The sequence below is a fragment of the Carassius carassius genome, unplaced genomic scaffold, assembly GCF_963082965.1.
Source record: "Carassius carassius unplaced genomic scaffold, fCarCar2.1 SCAFFOLD_95, whole genome shotgun sequence".
Taxonomy (NCBI): domain Eukaryota; kingdom Metazoa; phylum Chordata; class Actinopteri; order Cypriniformes; family Cyprinidae; genus Carassius; species Carassius carassius.
Genome location: NW_026774998.1, coordinates 52,002 through 70,560, shown reverse-complemented (window position 1 = coordinate 70,560; position 18,559 = coordinate 52,002). Strand labels below are relative to the sequence as shown.

The window sequence follows — 18,559 nt, the reverse complement described above, 5'->3', positions numbered from 1 at the left end:
AGCACCTTTCAAATTCAGCCTGAGAAACGTGTGACAGCATTTCTACTCACAGAGAGTTGTTCAGTGGATATTTCTCTTTAAAAATCCTCCTTATCTGCACATCACAGGGTTTTAAATCAAAACTACTCAAAGACCCCCATGAACCAATGCAAATGGACAGGTCTAACAGTACCAGATGTACAAAACCTCTGTCCATTGTAAGTAAAGCATAGAGGTATTTGTATTTGTGAAAGTAGTCCACAAACATTTCCAAAAAACATGACAATTCAAAGAGACTTCTTTTTGCTTGTTACTGACATTTTGGTTTAGGGCAAACTACCAATCACAATGTTTGCATCACTGCTGTATAGCAGCACCTGTTATTTATTCTAAAAGACCCAAACAATCAGAGTCTCAGTGTACAGGTCAGATGATTCAGTGGAGAAAATCAAAGACAGAAATACTTCAGGTGCTCCTGGAAATGTCTATTAAATGTCCAGTTGCTTTATGTCAAGCTTATAAATGGTGTGACATGCAGACAATGAGCAGAGATCAGAGGAGAGATGAAGGAGATTCTGACTTCAGTGATTTGGATGAGGGACAATGTCAAGTCAAGTCAAGTCACCTTTATTTATATAGCGCTTTAAACAAAATACATTGCGTCAAAGCAACTGAACAACATTCATTAGGAAAAACAGTGTCAATAATGCAAAAATGATAGTTAAAGGCAGTTCATCATTGAATTCAGTGATATCATCTCTGTTCAGTTAAATAGTGTCTGTGCATTTATTTGCAATCAAGTCAACGATATCTCTGTAGATAAAGTGACCCCAACTAAGCAAGCCAGAGGCGACAGCGGCAAGGAACCGAAACTCCATCGGTGACAGAATGGAGAAAAAAACCTTGGGAGAAACCAGGCTCAGTTGGGGGGCCAGTTCTCCTCTGACCAGACGAAACCAGTAGTTCAATTCCAATTCCACAAACACAATGTCTGCTTGAGACGAGTCTTTCACTGACTCTTATGGTCGAGCAAAGAGAAATTTTCTAATTCTCCAGTCATATGATGTGTATTTCTCTCAGTCCTCCAGACAAAATATAACACACACACACACACACACACACACATACACACACTCACACACATATGTCACAAAAACATACTCGCACAGAAACACACTCACACAGATCTTACATCATCAGCAGAAGGGCGTAAGTGCGGGACTCAGAGAAATCGGGTGGATAGGAGATCTTCAGCGGCAATTCTGTAAAATCACATGAAGAACAGACAAAAGATCTATCAAATATCTTCAAGGGCATTAGAGTCTGTTTCAGTGCAGGAGCTCCAGCACTAACTGCGCTGTGTTACCGAAGTGGTCAGTCTGGACGCTTCTGTACTCCAGCAACTGGATGCGTTTATATCTGAGAGCAGCTCTCAGCACAAAGTTATTCTCCAGGACATAATAATCTGAAGAGACATCAACACAACACATGATTAGAGTTTTTAACGCAGAACACAGCAGAAAGATGTACAGAAGAATTAATGCAAATAATGAAGACTCACTGGCCGTGTTCAGAGTGTGTATGAAAACTGTTGGCGCTCCTGGACCTGCAGGAAAACCAAACACTTCAACCACAGCCTGTGCTAGTTTGACAAGGGGTGAAAGGTTAGCTCTGTAAGAGTAAATAATAAACGCCATCATACCTTTGCAGTGCAGCAGGACGTGTTGATTAGTGGGGCTGAAGTCAGCACTGAAAAACGTGCAGTGAGCTTCATTGAGCTCACATGTCAAACACTGGCGTGGAAACAGGCCCACTGTGGACACACTGCACACAGAACGGACCAATCAGTGGCCTGCATTCCTGCAGATTTTCTTGATTGCAAACACACTATAAATGATTCATTTGGACTGATTTTGCCATGACACCATTCATACAGTTACTGAAACGAAGACACATTTCTTAAAACTTCTAACACGTTTCACCTGTTTGGTCCAGTTTGCTTAGTGTTTTCTGCAAACGGAGAAACGGACACGAACACACGTAATCTCACCTGAAGAGCTGCCGGCGGCTCGAGGAGCCCTCGGTGCTCAGGAAAAATCTGCATTAGATCAGACAGACATTTAAAGTGCCTTCAAATCACTGTGATCACATGTAACTTTCCCTTCATCCAAATACACACACTTGACTACTTATATGACGTATTTCCTGTGTTTGGCCCAAGTGTTCAAAGTGAGGATGAAGCCCACAAGTGTGTGTCAGACTTTTCATTACCTGATGGGACACACTTACAAAATAAATATCACCACTACTCATCTTTGCACCTATAAAAAGCGTAACACTTTGTTTTTCTACCAAATTATTTTTTATAGCGATGTACGATTAATCAAATGTGATTGTCATGCACATCTGGTCAAGCCGGTTCTGTGATCAGTAGTAAATCTCCATAACCTGCTTTCAGATACATTTACATTTATGCATTTAGCAGACGCTTTTATCCACGATTTACAGTGCATTCTGGCTATACATTTTTTACCACAATGTAAAAGATGGAGCAGGATTTACTACACAGAGCCGTAGTTCTCTGACAAGCTATGCAAAAAAAATTGCTGACGATATAATCACACAATTATGGAATCCTAAAAATGGTTCTGTGATTATGAAAGCTGTTTGCGTGGCTTGTCAGTGAACTACGGCTCTGTGTAGTAAATGCTGCTCCATCTGAGAGCACATGAAAATACCACATTTAATAACATCCTTTTACTCCAAACTCATTTCATAAAGTCAATCGAATGTTTGAAATCAATTCGTCAGTGAGATTATGTGGCTTCTTACACAGAATAATGCACGCAACATATTTCATATTATTCTAAACAGTGAAAAAGACTATGTCAATTAGCTTTGCATTATAGATGTACTTTATCATAATGAAAATGATAAGAGGAACTCATATAAACCATATATTGTGGTAGTCGTGTGTTTATTAGTCACGTTGAATCAATGAAAGCCATTCAATCATCTGTTAATTCAGCTAGCGCTATCATTTCCTGGGTTTCTTCTGCGGGGCATATTCACTGCTGATCAGAGAACCCTGCTTCACTGAAACATACGCCTGACAATCACTGCTTCTGCCTGACTGTGATCTGGGACAGTCTTGTGCACACTCTCTCAAGTGTTGGTGTTTGGACAAGGCAACAGTTAGACCAGGTTTGCATTATTGGATGGAAATGCATGTTGGCTATAGAGAGGTCTGGCTGGAGTCATGGCCTAATGGTTAGAGAGTCGGACTCCCAATCGAAAGGTTGTGAGTTTGAGTCCCGGGCTGGCAGGAATTGTGGGTGGGGGGAGTGCATGTACAGTTCTCTCTCCATCCTCAATACCACGACTGAGGTGCCCTTGAGCAAGGCACCGAACCCCCAACTGCTCCCCGGGCGCCGCAGCATAAATGATGCCCACTGCTCCGGGTGTGTGTTCACTGTGTGTGTGTGTGTTCACTGCTCTGTGTGTGTGCACTTTGGATGGGTTAAATGCAGAGCACAAATTCTGAGTATGGCTCACCATTAGGGATGTCCAAATCCGATCACGTGATCAGAAATCGGGCCCGATCGCGTGGTATCGGAATCGGACGTTACCTCCTGATCAGGACTCGGATATATATATATTCTCATTAATTTTTAATACATCTTTTGTTATGCGGTGGCACAGAGTTAGACCCTTTTGACTCCACACAGCAACAGCAACGCGTGCGGCATGACATTACTTTGTTTTCAAGAGCTGGTGTGAATAAATATAGATTCAAACTCAAAGAGACATGATAGTTTGCGCATGACCTGATATTTCATTCGGACCCAGGATACAGCGAGATGAACATCAGAGAGCGCTAAACTCTCATGCAGTGTGTGTTTCATTCATACTCGAAGCCGGAGCGCGCTCTCGCGCTGATATCAGAATATTCCTAATATGGACAAAAGCGTCCAGCTATGCTGTGGTGCGCACAGGAAAACAGAAACTTATGCAAACACGAAGACGTTAATATACGATCACGACAATAAATTGTTCTTCAAGTCATCTCCAGCAGGTGATAAATAAAGTATGAACAATGCAGTGCTGATTGACATAGTATTTATTACAGTATAGAAACTATTCTGCATTATTATTTGATAAACAGTGTTTGTAGTATATAAACAAATCATTATTATTTGTTATTGTCCAGCATTTATAGATTTTTAAGCCAATTAAAAGCTAGAAATTAGAGAAAAAATAAAGTTGCCTATACTGCCAGTCAGAAGTTTTTGAACAGTAAGCTTGTTAAGGTTTTTTTTTTTTTTTTTTTTTAAGAAGTCCCTTCTATTCACCAAGCCTGCATTTATTTGATCCAAAGTACAGCAAAACAGTAAGATTTTGAAATATTTTTACTAGCCTATTTAAAATAGCTGTTTTATATTTGAATATATTTCAAAATGTAATTTATTGAATATCCTGGATCTGTTTTTTCGCTCTTCTTTATTCTTTTTTTATGTATTATAGAAGTATCGGATCGGGACTCGGTATCGGCAGATACTCAAAATCAAATGACTCGGACTCGAGGACAAAAAAACCTGATCGGGACATCCCTACTCACCATACTTGGCTGAATGTCACGTCACTTGTCACTTGGGTTTCATGTGAAGTCCTGGATGCTTTACTCACATGCTCTGGCTGTTCTCATCGTAAGCCAGGATCTGCGTCACCTCCCAGTTTCCTGATGTAAGGTGCCGCAGCTCGTTCTGATCTGCACGCGCCTGAAGAAACACAGACATGCTACAGATCACACACACAGATGCAGAAGCGCCACTCGGAGCTGCCGTGTCTGTACCTGAGAGGTGAACATGGCCACATGCTGGAAGTCTCCTCGTCCTCCCTGCTTCACCGGCACCGTCAGAAAGAAACGGCTGCCGTCTCGAGAGAAAAACAGCTCCTGATTCTGCAGAAGAAGCCGAGGGACACCAGATTAAACTCAAGAGACAGAAGATCATGATGCAAACATCTAGTGGACATTCACCTGTCTGGAGAGCCAAACGTCTGATGTTTCCTCATGCCTCTGAAAAGAAACAACACCATCATCATCACAAGCACACAGCTGTGTGTGTGATGGTGCGTTTTTGTGTGTGAGATGTGTGTGTGTGTGTGTGTGTGTGTGTACCTTGATGCAGGCTCCAGTGGTGGAGTCACAGACTGTCAGAATAGAGACGTTCTGCGGTCGGGTTAACCAGCGCACTGCTGTCTTGGTCTTACTGATCCACTTCACCATCACCACATAGTGCTCCCTACAGACACAGAGAGTGTCAGATCATTGTCTGAGTCTCCAGACAGATCTGAACACACTAACTCCATACCTGAGCTTGAGCTCATCTGGTGGTGTGAGTTCAAGAGTGTGTGTCGGTCCATACAGATTGACTACAAACACTTTCACCATTGGATTGGGCTGCCCAGCCTGCAAACAGAACATGCATCAACAATTTAAATTATAAAAACAATTACACAAATAATTTAATCTTTGCACCAAGAACAGATGGCCAAAGAAATCTAACATTTCCTTCAACATACAACTGTCCATTTATGTCTCTAAACAATTGAGCCACACTTCAAAATGTCAGAATGACACTCGATTAGGTGAAATGGTGCTTCAGTCAATATCCTACATGGACACACCTGAACTAGTTAACTGGCTCATTCTAAACCATGCTTAACAGAATCCAAATATAATTCTGTTTCATCTTTCAATGTAGCTCGTACCTGGGTTAACAGTTAAACATGGTCTTCATAAACTGATGTTTCACGCTGTACCTTCCTAATACTATGTTAACAATATTATTTACAGTAATGGATGAACGCAAAAATCCAACTCTAGATTCCCACATCTTTATATAGTGAAAGTGACGTGACATTCAGCCAAGTATGGTGACCCATACTCAGAATTTGTGCTCTGCATTTAACCCATCCGAAATGCACACACACAGAGCAGTGAACACACACACACACACTGTGAGCACACACCCGGAGCAGTGGGCATCATTTATGCTGCGGCGACCGGGGAGCAGTTGGGGGTTCGATGCCTTGCTCAAGGGTACCTAAGTCGTGGTATTGAAGGTGGAGAGAGAACTGTACATGCACTCCCCCCACCCACAATTCCTGCCGGCCCGGGACTCGAACTCACAACCTTTCGATTGGGAGTCCGACTCTCCAACCATTAGGTCACGACTTCCCAATATTATATATTGTACAATACTATAAAGTTTTTCCTGAGTGAAAGTTCAGAACTCAGTGTTCTTCCAAAACAAACTCATCCAACCACATCTTTGTGACACTTGCTTTGTGCACTGTGTCACAGTCATGCAGGAATAAAAAGGGCCTTCCTCAAACTATACCTACAAAACTGGAAGCACAGCATTGTCTAAAATGTCTTTGCATGCTGAATCATTTAGATTTCACTTCAGTGGAAGTAAAGAGCAGAGTCCAACAGAGAAACAGCCCTGTACCATCATCTCTCATCCAGAAAACTTTACAGTCAGCTCAATGCAGGCAGGCAGGTGATTGGTCTCTATGCAGAACAGGTTTCCACTGCTCCAGAGTCCAGTGTCTGTGTGCTTTATTCACTCGATGCCACACTTGGCATTATACTGGTGATGTTAGGCTTCATGCATCTGCTCAGCCATTGAAACCCTTTCATGAACCTTCACTGCACAGTCTTTGTGCTGATATTAATGCCAGTGGTAACTCTACAGCTCTGGAATCAGCAGAGCTCTGGCGACTTTTACACACCATGAGCCTCAGCATTCGGTGAGCCGTGGCAAATGCTATACTTTAAACACCTGTGGCAAATAGGTTGATTGAAACTGCTTAATTTGATAATTAGTGTGTCCCAAAACTTTTGTCCGTGGAGTGTACATCTGAGCATGATGTTACCTTCGGATACGGGTACTGTTTGCCTTTAGGGTATGTGGAGCCAGTGAAAGTGGGCAATGGCATGTTTGGCACCAGACTGTCATTCAGGACCAGAAATGCCAAGCGCTCGCCGTCAGGTGACCACCAGTGCGCCACATGCGTGTGCAGGACCTCCTCTGAGCACAGATTTCCAACAAAACAAAAGTTACAAAAACACTGAATAGTAAACTGGACTGTATGAGATCTCAGAGTCACACACAAACAACTGAGTATCACCATACAGTACTCCTCATTATCTGAAGAAACTGAGAGCTAATTTACTATCCGCTGACACAAGAAAAAACTGAATGACACTTACTGTGTCTCACGAGAGGAAAAATGCATCATCATTATATATTTCTTAAATCTACTCATAAACAGAGAGATAACTGAGCCTCACCTTCATAGAGCCAATCAGCGATGCCGTTATAGATGACGCTCTCTTTCCCAGATGAGGTCAGTCGCAGCGAGTTACTCCTGACGTCCGACTGATAGTAAATATTATTCTCAAATATGTACACCTACACACACAGTAAATATTTAAAATCTTTTCAAGCCTCTTTAAATACTGTAACCTAACTAAAACTTAGCTGTGTTTTATTCAGTGTTATTGAATGTGCTCTGACATGCTTCTTAGACACCTTACTGGAGACTGACCCGTCTTTTGTCCTCAAGTCATGTTTGATTTATTTCAAAGTTTAACTTATGTCTATAACCTATCAGTGCTTCATATAGAGCAGGTTGTAGGGCTGGCTGATACGACAACATATAAAGATGATCCTACAGATTTGGATCTGGATTTATTGTATTTATAGCATTGTCTAGCACATGCAGTATCTCACAAAAGTGAGTACACCTCTCACATTTCAGCAGCCACGTTGGTATATCTTCTTAAGGGCCAATACTATATTGATAATAATGGCTGTAACTTAAGTTATTTCAGAGGATAGTAAATCTGTACTGCTATACAAGCAGCACGTTGACTACTCTAAAATATATCCAAGTTTAATTTCTATAGTATTGTCCCTTGAGGAGATATACCAATATGGTTGCTGAAATATAAGGGGTGTATTCACTTTTGTAAGATACTGTTAATAAATGAACACCATAGTGAATGAAAGACGATCTCACCAGCTGCTGGCCCTGAACACCCCATGCTGCGTGCTGCAGTTTAGAGTTCAAAACCTCTGGAGGATCCAGCTGCAGAACCTCCCTACTTGCACACACACACATACACACAAACACACACACACACACACACACAGTGGTCAGACTGACATTATCAGTAGCTGGTGTGTTTCTGCTGCAGTGGGTGATTGCTGGCTGATCTGAATAATGTTCAACATCACGGCAGCACGTTCAAAGCATTTCTAATTTCCGCTGTACTTTGCTTCAGTACGTTTGAACCCCTCAGCTCTTTTCAGATGGTTCTGCCTTCAACACTTAAAGTAAAGTCCTGTTTGTATGTCTGTGAGATTCAGTGAGCTCATGAAAAGCTCTTACTCCACCTGGTGTGAATGCTGTATAAGATGTAGGACGCCGTGAAAGAGTGCCGGTAAACCTGCGGTCAGAAAACAACAACACATATAAAACACAACAATCCTGAATACATTTTAAATCACTTCATTACCTTTGATTCACAGTTAATGAAAATTAAGTGTAACTCAGCTCAATGATTCATTGTGATTTTCTTGTCTTTCAGGGACAAAGCATTTCTTTAATGGTACCATATGTAAGTATCTTCTAGGCTACTTATGAAAGTACACAAGGACGCAGGTTAGTTCCCCTTCGGTGGAACTTCGAGCTGTGTCCCCCTCTAGGGGACACTTCAGGGAATGCTGCCATCATGACCAGTGTCTGTAAAGTGTAAAACAATGCAAATCCTATTGGTCCACGTGGCCTCGGATGTCATTGGCGGGTACCCAAGAGTATGAAAGGGAAACTGCAGAATACATCACAAACTTTTGTTGTCTTTGGAGCTGTTTGTTTGTACACATGTGTGAAACGAATCTTCCTGGTGAGTTGAGCATGACTGTGCGCTCATTGTGATGAGTCAAAACGGCTACGTTTACATGCACAATTTTGGGTTCAATCAAACTGAATTCATCCGATGAATCCGATTGATGAAACTGAATGTAATGAACGCTAAATAAATAGGGTTGATGTGCACTTCAAATTTGAATATTTTTTTTGACATGCGCACACTAAACAAATAAAGGGTTTCTCACTGTTTGCACATAACCACTCTCCTACACTGTGTATTTATTTGTTTTTAACAGCAGAATTAAAATGTATCCATTTATGGGCATTTATTGATAAATATACATATAAACCGCTGTGCCGTGATGCTCATATTTATCACGCAGTAAAAATGCCCCTCTCCATGCCAAAAACTAGTTGTTTTTGGATGAGAATCCAAAATAAGGACTGGTGAGAGGTTGTCCTACTCCACTTTTAGGAGAGTTTTATAATGACAGTTTTGTAATTGTTTAAATTGTACTTATATGACCGCCATCAATTCATAGCAGTGAATGAAGAGGTATCATATCGATCACAAGTGCAGTATGGAGTACCTCAAGGCTCAGTACTAGGGCCACTACTCTTCACGCTTTATATGTTTCCCTTGGGAGATATCATCAGGAAACATGGTGTTAGCTTTCACTGTTATGCTGATGATACTCAGCTCTATATTTCTTCGTGGCCTGGTGAAACACACCAATTTGAAAAAATAATGGAATGCATAGTAGATATAAAAAACTGGATGACAAGTAATTTCTTACTGCTACATTTTGAAAAAACAGAGGTGTTAATTATAGGACCTAAAAACTCTGCAAGTAATAACCTAGAACACTGTCTAAGACTTGATGGTTGCTCTGTCAATTCTTCGTCATCAGTTAGGAACCTAGGTGTCCTATTTGATAGCACTCTTTCCTTAGAAAGCCACGTCTCTAGCATTTGTAAAACTGAATTTTTCCATCTCAAAATATATCTAAATTATGGCCTATGCTCTCAATGTCAAATGCAGAAATGTTAATCCATGCATCTATGACCTCAAGGTTAGATTATTGTAATGCTTTATTGGGTGGTTGTTCTGCACGCTTAGTAAACAAACTACAGCTAGTCCAAAATGCAGCAGCAAGAGTTCTTACTAGAACCAGGAAGTATGACCATATTAGCCCGGTCCTGTCACTGCACTGGCTCCCTATCAAACATCGTATAGATTTTAAAATATTGCTAATTACTTATAAAGCCCTGAATGGTTTAGCACCTCAGTATTTGAATGAGCTCCTTTTACATTATAATTCTCTACGTCCGCTACGTTCTCAAAACTCAGGCAATTTGATAATACCTAGAATATCAAAATCAACTGCGGGCGGCAGATCCTTTTCCTATTTGGCGCCAAAACTCTGGAATAACCTACCTAACATTGTTCGGGAGGCAGACACACTCTTGCAGTTTAAATCTAGATTAAAGACCCATCTCTTTAATCTGTTTTACACATAACATACTAATATGCTTTTAATATCCAAATCCGTTAAAGGATTTTTAGGCTGCATTAATTAGGTAAACCGGAACCGGAAACACTTCCCATAACAACCTATGTGCTTGCTACATCATTAGAAGAATGGCATCTATGCTAATATTTGTCTGTTTCTCTCTTATTCCGAGGTCACCGTGGCCACCAGATCCAGTCTGTGTCCAGATCAGAGGGTCACTGCAGTCACTGGTTTCGTCTGGTCAGAGGAGAACTGGCCCCCCAACTGAGCCTGGTTTTTCCCAAGGTCTTTTTCTCCATTCTGTCACCGATGGAGTTTCGGTTCCTTGCTGCTGTCGCCTCTGGCTTGCTTAGTTGGGGTCACTTCATCTACAGCGATATTGTTGACTTGATTGCAAATGAATGCACGGACACTATTTAAACTGAACAGTGAATTCAATGATGAACTGCCTTTAACTATCATTTTGCATTATTGACACACTGTTTTCCTAATGAATGTTGTTCAGTTGCTTTGACGCAATGTATTTTGTTTAAAGCGCTATATAAATAAAGGTGACTTGACTTGACTTGACAGGACACACATGTATACAACACTTTATTTAAAAGGAAGAGCCGTGCGTCATATGTCATTACGCTATTTCTACATCATTGCATATGCGCAGTACTTTCAGTTTCATGCTTCAATCCGACCGAGAGTTTACAAGCACTCTCAATCATATTAGAAAAGGGATAAACCACCCCCTTCAATCCAATAAAAATTGTATTCCAATTGAGCCGTCAATCCAATTACAAATGGATTATTTGGTTGTATGTAAACGTAGCCAGTGATAACGCTCTGCTCGCATTTGTTCCTATTCCTGAGGGATGCGGGGCAAAGCGTATCCGCATACTGTTTATAATTGGTTTACCTAATGATGCAGATAATGCTTTTGCTGTGGATAATGCTTGTGTTGCTATAACGGTCAGTTAAGTGTGAGCACAGAAAGTTTTTTTTTTTTTTAGCTCAGAGCATGTGGGATCATGAGATCACAGGCAGAGCTATATTCAGTTCAGTTGTGCCTCTTTAATATGCATTTCACAAGTTCACACTTACATACTGTATAATAGGATTTAGCCTATAGTAAGCAAGGTAAAAATGTGGTTTCTTTACCAAGAAAGAGGCAAGATGAAAACCACTATTTTCTGTTTCAAACTTTCACATAGCATCTTTAGGTTATGATAACTTTAAAAATTCTAATCCAGGTTTTGATTTTCAAAGATTTATTATAAATTTATTTTATTTTTTTCCCAAGATGCGATAAATCCATTATCCTTTTTTTCTTCTCAAAATGCAGTAAATCCATTGAATGAATATGAAATTTATTTTTCATATTGAAAATGATGAAAATACACAACATAGTAAGTTGATCAACATATGACAGCCTCTGAACTTGGTCAATACTAATGTCATATACAGGCCCTGGGCTAAAAACATCGCTCATAAAATGAATTCAACTGGTCATCTTGTTAATGCTATAAATTAATAATAAAATAAAATTTCTTCATGAACAAGAATATGAACTACAATATCACATTAGATGACAGAAAATCCAAAATGGCATTTCCCTTACATTCAACTTCCAAAAGTGCATTCATCTTTGCATTGTAACATTCATTTAGTTGATTAGTGCTATGTGCTGTATTAACGAAAAAATAAATCATAATCATAATTCATAATCAAATTTTATTCATCTAATGAATTTGATATAGCGTAGCTTGTCAAAGGACTACAGCTCTGTGTATTAAATGCATCTGAATATTTTCCATCTGAAAGCATTTTATTGAGATTTACCTGTACTATTAACCACAAAACAAGCTTTTCTGACGAGATGTGGATGACAAATCACATGTATAGGTGTGTTCCCGTGCCTCAGTGGTAGAGCATTGCAGTAACAGCACAAAAGTTTGTGGGTTCAATTCCCAGGTACCACACATACTAGTAAAATAAATTTACTAGTCTGCTAAATGCATAAATGTATTCAGAGGGCTGAAATTACTGTCTAGACTGCTAGGAATGGTGTGCTGTGATTGGTTGAGTGTATTCTGCAAAAAACATATATGTATACATATACGTATCATGCTAATTAAGTTGATCAACTTGATGAGCTCCACCTGTGCTGAACTGGTTGATTATCTGATTGTGCTCCTCCCAAACCTTGCTTAATGGATAAGGCATGGATTATAAAGTGCTTTATTGTGTATAGTTGTACACCCAAAGCACTTGTGGGAGGGGATCTCTCCTCAACCACCACCAGTGGGTAGCATCCACCTGGATGTCCTCTGCACCTCTATAACTGTCTGGTTCAGCTCAGCTACCAAATCTGACTACAGAGGGTAGTCCGGACTGCTGAGAGAATCATTAGTACAACCCTCCCTTCTCTCCAAGAACTGTACTCATCCAGAGTGAGCAAAAGAGCTAGTAAAATCACTCTGGACCCCTCACATCCAGCACACTTCCTCTTTGAACTGCTGCCATCTGGTGGACGCTACAGAGCTCTGAGTACCAGAATGACCAGACACAGGAACAGTTGTTCCAGACAGTTGTTGACCAGACACAGGAACAGAACTCTTCTCTGAGGCAATCCATCTCATGAACACTTGATAATAACTATGGAACACACAACACTTATACACTCATACACTTATTTATCTAACACACATACTTAGTTTATATTTTGAATTTGCACTTTATATACCTGTACATACAATTGTTAATCTATACTGTTGTTCCCTATTTACATATTCTATTTTTATTACTTTATTATCTGTGTTTTTGTCCTGTCACTGTCTGTTGCACTGTGGAAGCTTCTGTCACGAAAACAAATTCCTCATATGTGTAAACATTCCTGGAAATAAAGCTGATTCCGACTCTGATAGAGCCAATTCAATGAAAAGGGATTATCAGGAGGCCATGATTGACCAGGGCCAGTGGAGGGAATTTGGCCGGGACACTGGGGTAACACCATGTTCTTTACCAGAAGTGCCATGAGATTTCTAATGACCACAGAGTATCAGGACCTCAGTTTAACGTCGCATCCAAAGGACAGTTTTATTGTTAATAAAACATCATGTTTGTGGAGAGCCTCACTTGGAATGGGTATATTGTGGAGAGATGCTTGCAAGCTTTCTCTCCCAGGGTGTTTGAGCAACTAGTGTTATGGCTGCTGCTTAAATCATGCTTTGATATTGGGAGCCTCTGGTCATATACAGTGCTCACTAACCTACTGAAGGACTGTCACTAATTTGGGGACCTGCTTAGTATAACCATCTGAGGGTGGTTATATTCCAGCTATTGTTAGGGCAGGATGGGCTTACTTGAATACTAGCTGTATGATAGAGCACTTATGATCCAGCTAGACATTGGGATTGAGTGTTCAACTTTCTGTAGGGCTGCCTTGATGAACTGTCTGCATGTTGATCTGCACTCTACATACCAGGATTGAGTGTTGTTAGGCTTCCGCTCGTTTATGGGAGTCATTCTGCTGAAGCATCCACTCTCTATATTAGAGCAGAGCTCCACTTAGACAGTACTATTAGCACGTAGATTGTGTCTTACCTAGACAATGGGTGTAAGCAGACAGCCCACTCTATGTGGTCTGGGTAGTTGAGTCGGTCCCCTTCTGGTAGCCCATCTTAGGTACATAGCTATCTGAGGATATCTCTGTGCTAGCTCAGTGACTACTCCCCTTCTTAGGGCTTTATATAGCATTCTCCCTGAGCCCTCGCCTAGACCTCTGCTGCTAGGGTCATAAGTGGATAGCCCACTCTCTGTGGTCTGGGCAGCATTATAGGAACATTTACCTGTCTATCTAGTATCGGTATTAGTTTTATGGTCCTGTCGGGTAGCCCCTTCCTAGGTATATCTGAGGATATATGTGTTCTAGCTGAGATTGTTTTAGCCATCTTTGAGCTTCTTTATGCCTCCAGCCTCTCCAGTGGTCTTATTATTCTGGCTATATTTGCACACAGGCTCCAATGTTTCTACCAAGTTATGTGAGTGGCCAAAGGCATCAGTGGCTTGGCCCCTTTCTGAGGAAAGGTTTGGTATATGTCTTTCACCTCCTTAGTACTCTCTCACCAGGTGGACAGGCAAGTGCCTCAGCACGGCATGATTGGATATCATTCCCCAAAAGTGTCCCCTAGAGGAAGATGCAGCTCTAAGTTCTCTTGAAGAGGAACATCTCGGGTTTCGCAAGTAACCATGATTCACAGAGAGGGAAGAAGATGCTGAGTTGGTGATGTATTAAGCAGGTTCCCTTTTATACTATTGGGTACCCGCCTATGACATCATGGGCCACGTGGAACAATAGGATTGGCATTGTTTTACATGTTACAGACACTGGTCATGCTGGAAGCATTACCCAAAGTGTCCCCCTCTACAGTGTCTCTTTCCCTCTCGGGGAACCATGGTTACATGCATGACCCGAGACGTTTTTTCTGGCAAAATCCAAAGGCTGTGACATAAAACAATCATAAGAGTTCGTTTTAGGCAGTTAATTAGGTTATGACCTGTTATCTGTTAATGACATTTGGTCTCTTGTGTCTTATATCTCATTTTCTCGCGTGCCTATAGCAAGTGTGAATAAGCACATGCTCACTGGCTGCAATTCTTTTACGAGCCACTAGCGTCAATAATAACACGAGTTTTCAGATTCGGGCATACTGTACCCTTCACTATTATAAACAACACATCTGTTTTATTGCAGGAAGCAGCCCTTACCTGTTTTACATTGTAGGCAAAAAGCACATACTTCATGTCTGGGCTTATGGAGTATCTGGTGGCTTTGAAAGTATCCTGGAAAAACACAAATGATATTATCCTTATTACTGTATTGATATTCAAAAATCTATAGACTGCACTTCAACATTTCTGCTGGGAACATCTCATTATGAAAATCTTAAGGCCTCATATCAAGAAAGCAATTCAACTTTCATGATATTTAGAGATAAAAGTTAAGTATTATAAAAGCAGTTCTACGGTCTTGAATTTATTATGAATTATTATGTAAACTGTTGAACAGGCTCACTCGTGAAGGTTAAACTATCATTTTGTCCTGTGGACTGCAAACATCATTTAGGTGAAATAAATTATTCAGGGCACTACTAAATAAACAAACTCACAACATTTTTGATGCTGCTTATTTTATTAATGATTAACATTGTGCAAACTGCATTAGTCGTATGTAAACGCATGTTCAGGTTTCACTCACGAATGTGGTGTTCTTCAGCACAATCTCGGTCTCGTTCGTGAGGATATTAAACCTGATCACATGACCGTGGTGATTTCTATAGATGACCTCAGAATCTGGCAAAGAGTGAAAGAGGAGAAAGAGAATATATAATAACAAATCATGTTTGTAAGGTTTTGAAGAGCATTCACATCTCACAGCAATGCAGGATCAAATGTACTTTTTGGTCTAAATGCTCATCTTGGTGATTTATTCATGTAAACAGTCAGCTATGTGTAAATGAATGCAAACAGTGATGTGTAATGGCACAAACGGCTCAACTTAAAGAGTTCCAGGAACAGCACAACCAGGACGAGTCAGAGCTGATTCAGCGAGAGGTTTGTGTAGAAGATCCAGAGGAGCATCAGTCAGAGGTCAGTCTCTATTTAAAGCAGCACAGCACTCATGAAACAGGTGAAACTCTGCTGTGAAATATTTATTCTGGTCTTCTCTGCAGATGTGATGCGTTGACTCGATCTGAAGGACATGTGCTGAGCATACACACAAAAGCTCACTAGAGGACGATCTACACACTCAGTTACGTCAGCTTGAGCTGTATCTCATCCACCCCTGAGAACACTGAAGAGAAGAATTGATGTGAAATACAGCCAAGAACGGTGACCCATACTCGGAATAAATGCTCTACATCCAAAGTGCACACACACACACACACTGTGAACACACACCCGGAGCAGTGGGCATGATGCTGTGCCCGGGGGGCAGTTGGGGGTTCAGTGCCTTGCTCAAGGGCACCTCAGTCGTGGTATTGAGGGTGAAGAGATCGCTGTACATACCCTAGCCTGACTCTCTAACCATTAAGCCACGACTTCCCCTAAGTCTGGAGTGACTAATAAACACAGATATGCCTGGAAGAGAAGCAGGAATTGAAGGATTAGCTTCCTCACACACACACACTCGCACGCACTCACACACACACACACGCACACACAATTAAATATTCATTCTGCAGTCACCGGTGTAAGACCTGAGTGCCCCTTATCACTTCCTATGAGGGGCCTGACAAGGCTTAATTCATTCTGGCACTCTCACACACTTACATTCTCCTTTCACATACATATATTTCTGCCTTTTTTGGTATCCATCACTTCCTTTTTAAGCAGGAAGTCACTCTCAGACCAGGAAATACAAGACTTGCCTAGCTCTTCCTCACAATTTTATGCTATTCACAATGTTGCTATTCAAAGTCATCCTGTTTTCTTTTCAAGTACACATTTTACGTTTTTAACTTTAAAATATCATTATGTTATTGTTTTTAATCGTATTGACAGGGCTCAACCCTAAGGAAATTTTCTACTGGCCCAGTTAAGTCAGTGGTTTAAATTCTTAATTTCCTCTGGCAAAATGTTCACAGACCTTGCCACAATCAATCAATCAATCAATAAGACATATTGTGGCTGTAACATTGTATTGTAATAAATGATAACCATTTTACACAAATAGGTAGAAAAGTTCAAAGATAAACCTGAAATGAACCATGCTTTTTCAGGTCTTTCAGGTCGGTCTAACTCGATTCCAGCTAAGGATGCACTGATCAGGATTTTTTTGTGACCAATTACAATTGCAGATTTTATTTATTTATTTACTTTTCACAATCAAATGAGTTGATTCCCATACTCTTTTTTTTTTTATTAATTTTTTTTTAACATTTATTTAATGTTTATTTTTCTCTGTTACTGGCCAAACTAACCTTGAACAAACATTCATATTTTATTATTACTCTTTATTATTATTATTAGTGTTTTATTACCTTGATTATATGTATGTCTGCACTGTGTTTCCACTCTCTGTACTGGAAGCTCCTGACACCAAGACAAATTCCTTGTGTGTGTAAACACTTGGCAATAAAGCTCTTTCTGATTCTGATGAAAATGCTAATTCAATCTCTGACAGTAGGTGGCGCTCATAGAACTCTAGCAGCGTTATAGTTGTACATATTAAGAGTAAAAAGAAAATGCCATCGAAACTTTTCTGAAGACTGTCAGTTCTCCTCAGAAATACATCCATATTCATCCGCCCCTAATTTTATATTTATGGTTTTGTGTTCTGTTCTGTTCTGTCTGTTACAGTATTTTCTCTGCTTGCGAGACTATTCTCTCTGTGTCCGTCTGCAGTGCATCTGTCTTACAGATAAATATATCATGATTATATATTTTGTATAGGTTTGTGTTATAAATTGCATCATGTCAGGAATAACAGCTGTTTTTAACATGGTCTTTTTGATCACAACTCCCTCACACACAGAGCAGTGAACACACACACACACACTGTGAGCACACACCCGGAGCAGTGTTCATCATTTATGCTGCGGCGCCCGGGGAGCAGTTGGGGTTTCGGTGCCTTGCTCAAGGGCACCTATGTCGTGGTATTGAAGGTGGAGAGAGAACTGTACATGCACTGCCCCCAGCCACAATTCCTGCCGGCCCGGGACTCAAACTCACAACCTTTCGATTGGGAGTCCGACTCTCTAACCATTAGGCTACGACATACATACATTCTTCTCTTACATACACGTTTTCTTCAGACATGCACACATTACATATATATGTATATATGTTAAATGGACAATGTATGTGTGTGAGAGTGCCAGGCTTGTATGGCCCCTCATACCTTCCGGTTACCGTAGAAACTACCACATCCACCGCTCACACACACTCACACACACTCATAGATTAGACACACACTCACATGTACATTAACGCACACACTCATTTACAGATTCACGCACACACACTCTTGCACGGGTGCACACCCTCACACACACACGCACATGCAGATTCACACAGACACAAAGACACACACACACACACACTCACACAGACATGCACACACCCACTCA

General features: G+C 40.7%; 1 protein-coding gene across 2 annotated transcripts in view; it reads right to left on the bottom strand.

The window, feature by feature from the left end:
• LOC132134043 (inactive dipeptidyl peptidase 10-like) overlaps nucleotides 1-18,559 on the bottom strand; it is a 76,050-nt gene that overhangs the window by 5,612 nt on the left and 51,879 nt on the right. For both annotated transcript variants that reach the window (XM_059546917.1, XM_059546919.1), the window contains exons 4-19: nucleotides 15,685-15,779; nucleotides 15,195-15,269; nucleotides 8,448-8,500; nucleotides 8,071-8,152; nucleotides 7,340-7,460; nucleotides 6,922-7,076; nucleotides 5,352-5,449; nucleotides 5,159-5,282; nucleotides 5,018-5,056; nucleotides 4,832-4,939; nucleotides 4,666-4,757; nucleotides 2,030-2,077; nucleotides 1,682-1,803; nucleotides 1,541-1,585; nucleotides 1,346-1,444; nucleotides 1,172-1,241 (exon numbers count right to left, since the gene is read on the bottom strand). In XM_059546917.1, the coding sequence (XP_059402900.1) occupies nucleotides 1,172-1,241; nucleotides 1,346-1,444; nucleotides 1,541-1,585; nucleotides 1,682-1,803; nucleotides 2,030-2,077; nucleotides 4,666-4,757; nucleotides 4,832-4,939; nucleotides 5,018-5,056; nucleotides 5,159-5,282; nucleotides 5,352-5,449; nucleotides 6,922-7,076; nucleotides 7,340-7,460; nucleotides 8,071-8,152; nucleotides 8,448-8,500; nucleotides 15,195-15,269; nucleotides 15,685-15,779 (1,426 nt within the window). The remainder of the gene's footprint in view (nucleotides 1-1,171; nucleotides 1,242-1,345; nucleotides 1,445-1,540; nucleotides 1,586-1,681; nucleotides 1,804-2,029; nucleotides 2,078-4,665; nucleotides 4,758-4,831; nucleotides 4,940-5,017; nucleotides 5,057-5,158; nucleotides 5,283-5,351; nucleotides 5,450-6,921; nucleotides 7,077-7,339; nucleotides 7,461-8,070; nucleotides 8,153-8,447; nucleotides 8,501-15,194; nucleotides 15,270-15,684; nucleotides 15,780-18,559) is intronic.